The sequence below is a fragment of the Palaemon carinicauda genome, chromosome 24, assembly GCF_036898095.1.
Source record: "Palaemon carinicauda isolate YSFRI2023 chromosome 24, ASM3689809v2, whole genome shotgun sequence".
Taxonomy (NCBI): domain Eukaryota; kingdom Metazoa; phylum Arthropoda; class Malacostraca; order Decapoda; family Palaemonidae; genus Palaemon; species Palaemon carinicauda.
In genome coordinates, this window is record NC_090748.1 from 67,813,824 (window position 1) to 67,821,323 (window position 7,500).

Consider the following 7,500-nt stretch of genomic DNA (forward strand, 5'->3'; position numbering starts at 1 on the left):
CATATATATATATATATATATATATATATATATATATATACATACAAAAATACATGCATTTATATATGATTGTAATCATACATCTGTTTATATGTATATTATATACAGTATATACTGTATATATATATATATATATATATATATATATATATATATATATATATATATATATATATATATATATATATATATATAGGTGTGTGTGTGTGCGTAGGCCTATGAAAGGGGAAGGAGGAAATGTTGAATGGAGAAGTATTGATTTAAAAGCTCGAGATGGAGACAACTGGCGAAATGTAACAGGTCCTTTGCGTCAATGGTCGTGGGAGGAGATGATGATGATTTATAAAAGTCCCAATTGTGTCAAACGCTTTATCAAAGTAAATACTTATCATATTACAAGCCTACTTTGATATATTTTGTTTAAGAGCCAACTATTTATTGTCTAAATGTCAATATACATTGAATTATACTAATATAATTTCAGATGACACATTGGAAAGCTCTCGTTCAGACATTACCCTCAAAAGATGCCCAAATTATTAATTTTTTCTCATTTTTTATCTAAACGAACTCTGCCTAACCAAATCTAATCGATTGCCAAGACAAGTAATCATATCATACAATATTTTCCATCAAGGAAGATAATGTCTGTGTAACCAATTCAGCCTAACCTGATAACCCTCTTCTCTTCCAGAAACGACCCACAACAAAGAGGACGGGGGATCTTTAGACCACTAGCAACGAGTAGGAAGAAAACACAAGATGTCCAGGAAGCAGTTACCCAAAAGTAGAAAATGTTTTAATTTTTCTTAAACCTTTGTCATATAAAAGACCAAAAGGTCATTGCAAGTTACAGAAACTAATCCCGCTAAACAAGAAGAAACTTCCTACCTTTCGAAAGCCTTCACTCTGAAGAATAAGAAACTTTTTCCTGTTCGGAAAAAAATATTTACAATAAGGAAGAAGAAAACGTTTTAGTTTTATATACACATTAAAGAGGAAGAAAGTTTTATATATTGGCAAGCTATGATGGGTAAGATTAATGCTTCATTTAATGTTTTAAACAACACTAACGTCATTTATTAAAAAAGAAAAAAAAATTATCATACATTACAATATCATTCATTGCAGGTTATTACCATGGCAAAAAAGAGGATTTTTTTATAGACTGATTTATCATACTTTCATACCTAATCATACCCCACTCAGGGTGGCTATTTTCGCATCGGCTATACGGGCGATATTACCATGCAATTGTCGCTCGTGTGCACAGTTGACTATGCGCAGTTCAGTTGTGTCTATTGCTAGTTATTTTATTTAAGAAATAAAATTCCAATATCTATCTCTGGAAGTTTTTGGCCTCTAGTTTATTTTCTTCATTAAGTTTTATCATCATATATTTATTTGCTATTCATACCAGTTTTTTCTCTAGTTTGTTTTCATTACTTGATTTCACTATTTTATATTATGTATTTCAATTCTTACTGACTGTTTTACTAATTAGGTAGGATAGTCTCCCCTTGTGGTAATACAACTAAAGGTCTCTTACATATCCTTTCGACCTGGCCTTTCCTTGGAAGGGGCTAGCGTTCGATCCCAAGTATGAGGTAGAAATTTATTTCTATTTGAACACGATGATGTGTTGATATTTATCCATATTGACTCATTAGGGGTAATTTGAATGAATTACTACCAATTGTGTCACGTGGTGGCCCGGGGAAATCTGGTAAAACTCGCTGGTAAAGAGACTGATGTCTCACCAGGTAAATCCTCGGACAGCTAGATTAGTGTCAGGTTCAGATTTCCTTTTATGGGCTCTCGTGGCATGGTTGGTTTCGACCTGGCCTTTCATTAGAAGGGGCTAGCGTTCGATCCCAAGTATGAGGTAGAAATTTATTTCTATTTGAACACGATGTTGTGTTGATATTTATCCATATTGACTCATTAGGGGTAATTTGAATGAATTACTACCAATTGTGTCACGTGGTGGCCCGGGGAAATCTGGTAAAACTCGCTGGTAAAGAGACTGATGTCTCACCAGGTAAATCCTCGGACAGCTAGATTAGTGTCAGGTTCAGATTTCCTTTTATGGGCTCTCGTGGCATGGTTGGTTTCGACCTGGCCTTTCATTAGAAGGGGCTAGCGTTCGATCCCAAGTATGAGGTAGAAATTTATTTCTATTTGAACACGATGTTGTGTTGATATTTATCCATATTGACTCATTAGGGGTAATTTGAATGAATTACTACCAATTGTGTCACGTGGTGGCCCGGGGAAATCTGGTAAAACTCGCTGGTAAAGAGACTGATGTCTCACCAGGTAAATCCTCGGACAGCTAGATTAGTGTCAGGTTCAGATTTCCTTTTATGGGCTCTCGTGGCATGGTTGGTTTCGACCTGGCCTTTCATTAGAAGGGGCTAGCGTTCGATCCCAAGTATGAGGTAGAAATTTATTTATATATATATATATATATATATATATATATATATATAAATTATTACGTCTAGTGAATTACGTAAACTCCGAAGTTCCAAACTCACCTGCTTATTTTTATATAAATCTGTTTTACTTGAATAATACCCGAGCTCTGAGAATATTACGCAACTCCCAGACGGCAACATATATGAACACTGAATATCCAAAGGTCTCTTTACTTTACACTCAAAACAAAACTGGGTGAATACTTTACTTGAACTATTCTTAACTAACCTCTTACTCCGGCTTTTAGTCAGGAAATCGATAGAAGTACTGAAAATATATATTAGTGATCGAAATAATACACACTTTACAAAAATAAATATATTCTATAAAAAGTTACAATAATAATACTAAACAGAATTAAAACCAATAATAAGTCACTCAAAATATTAGAACTGCACTAAACCTTAGATTAAGACAAAAGAAAGACACTTTGAAATAATTATCCAATCACTTGTTTAACTGGAATTAATTTATGAAAATATTTATTTTTGACAGTTAATGAAATAAACCAATATGGAAATTTACATATGTGTAACTGTTATCCTTACGTCTTTTGGTTCACACAAGGTTACAGAACGGTTAAGCAAAATTTTATTCCTCTTCACTATCTAATATATTTATATTATAAAATGTACTTAGATTAACACACTACACTTTTAACTAATCACCCAATAATATCACCAACGTTTGGACAACAACATACACGTTATACGTTGGATAAAAATCACTTATTCACGTTTAAGAGGAAAACACTTTACACACTTGAGAGGAGAGAGGGCTGGCGAACGTTGACTCTTTCAAAGGGATAGGCTGAATCTCTTCTGCTGCTTATGCAATGCTAAGCTCTCTCTCTCTCTCTCTCTCTCTCTCTCTCTCTCTCTCTCTCTCTCTCTCTCTCTCTATATATATATATATATATATATATATATATATATATATATTAAATTAGTTTATCTAGAACCCTCCAGGACATCATCTGGTGGCTTGCGGGAGGGGGGTTGGTAGAGGGCTATGGCACCAAAGTTACCAACTTGTCAAGTCGAGGATGGGTACCAACGTACCTGGCGAGACAACTCTCTCAGCTAACTCCACCCACCTTCCTTTTGTAACTTTAAAAAAATATAAAACTAATTTTAGAATTTACAAGCCTTTTCCAACAACGTGGAATCATACCTCGTGTGTCATACAGCATACCTAAAGGTTACATAAGATTTTGTAACAAAACTACGTGAAATAAAATGTTAATTCTTTAGAATAAGGTAAATTTACATATACGAAACTAAATGAAAACACAATTAAATGAATGACGAAAGTCTTATATAATTTGCATACATTCACTTGATCCTACGCGATTGGAACTCACCTTACCTCTGGCTTTTCATCTCTTAAATACACAAATAAAATACATGAATAAAATATTCAATCTTATGCTAGACCAGCTTCATAATAATATATATATATATATATATATATATATATATATATATATATATATATATATATATATATATATATATATATATATATATATATATATATATATATATATATATATATATATATATATATATATATATATATATATGTGTGTGTGTGTGTGTGTGTGTGTGTGTGTGTGTTTATGCGTTTGTGTGTGTAGAAAGGGAGAGAGAGTGAGAGAGAGGGGTGAAATTATTCATTCATTTAAGAATATTTGATGTATTATTATGAAACAAAAAAAGCTATTAATGAAAGGAAGTAAGCTTCGTTTTCTTATACTTCTTTTTTTTTTTCATTTGATAAAACAGTCCCCAATCGACGACAGCTGCGGTTGGCGGAAATGTTGGCTCTTTGCGTCCTATGTTCATTCTTCGGTTTCTACATAGGCATTACAAGCCAGGAGATTTCTATGATGAAGAGTCAGTCTTTGAATTCTGTAAATCTGTATGCTATTAACAGGGCGGAATCATCTGGAAAGGAAGTGGGTATAAATGGGAAGTGTAAGGTCATTCTTCTTTAATTTTTCACTAAAGAAACTGACAGAAAACAGGATAGAACCAATGAATTGTCTCGGACCGCTAAAACTCATTATCATGCACTTTGACATTAAGTATAAAATCGCTAAATGAATCTACCTTTGTATGTATTCTTATTCTTAATTTATGTTTGTTTCGTAATTTTAATGCACATAATCCTGAAAATATTAAGAAGTAATGAATTTCTTTAATTTCATTATTATTATTATCATTATTATTATTATTGTTGTTATGATTATTACTATTAGAATTGTTATTGTTGCTACAAAATATATGGTTTAAAATATGAAAATATCAACCAACAATAAACATAACACAAACAGGGTTTTCCTCTCTCAAAACATCTATTGCTTTTTCAAAATACAATTATTCTAAAATATTTTTCACCGTGTTTAAGACTTAAAAAGTGTAAAAGGACGGTTTTAAGCCATATGACAATTTAACGTTGGCCTCTTATTTCATAGGTTATATTTTCCAATATGATATCGTGATATATTTGTTTTAAATTTACTTGAAGTAAATTTTTGAGACATTAATTCTAATTACTTTGAGAATGCATGAGGGAAATTTCATACCATTCTTAAAGTGTAAATTAGATAAGGAATCTGCTATTGCTACGGAATCAATATCTGTAATTCATTTATATTCCAATCGTAGCAATAAATGATTTTCTTTCATTAAGATTGCTTAATTAGGTCACACGTGCACAGCAGTAAAATTTGGTGAATCGTAAAGAACAGATTTTTCCACCAGAGAAACAGGCGTGCGCCCTACGTTCATACCCTCCAAACTTACGGCAAGGGACATTAAACTACCCCCTGCCAGATGGATGTGTAATGCTAGCTTAACCCCCCCCCCCCCCCCCCCCCCTAGTAGGTTAGGTTAGTTAAAGTAAGCTTAGGTTAGAACACATCCATGTAAACGGTATTGTTGCATTTTCTTTTCACTTGTGTATTGCTGAATTGTCACGTTGATACACATGAACTATGTCCTATATTTTGATGTATCAATAATTCAGAATAATAAACCAAGGCAATGAGATGCCCCCTATAGTTACAGATAAATAAATCTTTACTATTCCTGTGAAAACCATTCGGAGAAAAACATCTGCAATGAATAGCCAGTTTTCTATTTCTCCGATTACGTAGCCTTAGTCTGTACCTTATAAAAGAAATTGGGTATTCATCATTACCATATTTCTACGTTGCTAGCTAATTTGCCGGATGTCAAACTAATCCAGAATGCAATTATTTCAGGGCGACAATCTTAACCGCCTTGTTACGGCCAGACCATCAAACGACAGTCAGGTAGGTTGCAGTATAACCCTTGGAACAACTTTTCTTTGTTTCAGAGAATTCTTACGTTTGCGAAGAGGAATTGATTAAATGTAGTTAGTTTGGACACAGTAAGCTAAGAATATTTTAGTCTATGAGAGAGGTTGCAGTGGAGCGTAGAACCCTTGGTAGGTAAATAGATATGGATATGGTTCCTAGGTTAGGTTAAGTTGGGAACCTTATAGGTTAGGGGATTGTGTCTGGTTTCATTGTCAAATGGGGTTTTGCAGTCTGTGCCAATGAACTATAAAGGCTCAGATGAATTACATAATATGTTACGACTACACGTACAGAAATATGTCAGAACGAGGACATTCTGCCACGTAATGTAGAAGCTACAGTCTGCACCTTTAAACAAAAAACAAAAAACAAAAACTGCAATGCCGATGAAACACCTGTTTTTTTTTTTTATTTCCTTCTTTATAATCAGCTGTGCTTTACCACTTGTATTCCAACACCTGTCTGCCAACTCAGATAGATAACGCAATTATTTCTCCCTTGAGTTAAATGAAGTATCGCATTAATTATAAAAAAAAAAAAAAAAAAAAAAAAAAAAAAAAAAAAAAAAAAAAAAAAAAAAAAAATTCCAATCACAGTTTTTAGGGTAATGTTTAGAATTGGATAAAATTTTCCATTAAAGTATTTTCCTAAATTCTGAGTAATGAGTCAAATATCTCCCATATATCAACAATTATATTTCTTATAAAAAGATACCACCTGCAATGTTTTTATCTGACGTAGAAAAACAATATATTTAATTGCCAATAAATCGATTATATTCTTAATTGCAAAAAGTCTCATTTACAAGTGTAGGCTATAACCAGAGAAGACAATTTCTTATATAAAAAAACAATCTACTCAAGTAAAAGGAAATATCATTCGTCCTGACGCTGAAACTATTGAAATTTAATAAATATGAGAAAGTCAAAATTATTCTAAGCTCCTCTTCTAAATTCATCGACCACAGTGGTCCAAAATTTAAAATTTAAATTGCGTTCATAATCTTAACTTCTTTGCAATTGAGTTACAAAGAAATATTGGTAATAATGCAACGTCAAATCAACCAACAAAGAAGGTGCAAAGTTAAATTATATCAAATACAACAGACGTAGTATCAAGGCGGCAGTTGTCAACTGACTCGATCCAAGAGAATTCATAATAAATTCATAAACCTCGCCCTCTTCATTTTTTATCGAAAGAAATATCAAGTTTATCACGAAATTGAATACGTTTACAGTTTCTAGACATTATGCTACAGTAACCTTTATTGATGATTGTGTTTATAAGAATGCATTTATGAATATTCACAAATATCTGTCACAATTTTATGGTCCGTGGTTCGCGTCCATCCTAGCGCCTTCAACCATCCCTACAGAGGATGAGTGTCAGTAGGAACTTGTAGTAGTTATGAAAAAGGAAAAGGAAATATGAACTTCATTTCTGGAGACTTTCTGAGAAGTGGATGGCTCCATTCCCTTCCAAGCAGTGCTATCACTCGTCATTCATTTTTCTCTTGAAAACTCTTCTTTTTCCTTTAATATCCTGCTTCCTTTTTTCAATTTTGCACACTCCTACACATGGCTAACTAACGTATATATATATATATATATATATATATATATATATATATATATATATATGTATGTATGTTTGTGTGTGTATATATAGTT

The 7,500-nt window shown here is 32.5% G+C and overlaps 1 protein-coding gene across 1 annotated transcript in view; it reads left to right on the forward strand.

Annotated features, from left to right (window-relative positions):
* The window catches only part of LOC137618420 (beta-1,3-galactosyltransferase 1-like), a 36,879-nt gene that overhangs the window by 19,843 nt on the left and 9,536 nt on the right, over positions 1 to 7,500 (forward strand). Inside the window, exons 2-4 of the mRNA XM_068348587.1 lie at positions 695 to 1,033; positions 4,269 to 4,441; positions 5,753 to 5,803. Of these exons, the coding sequence (XP_068204688.1) occupies positions 1,027 to 1,033; positions 4,269 to 4,441; positions 5,753 to 5,803 (231 nt within the window). The 5' untranslated portion in view covers positions 695 to 1,026. The remainder of the gene's footprint in view (positions 1 to 694; positions 1,034 to 4,268; positions 4,442 to 5,752; positions 5,804 to 7,500) is intronic.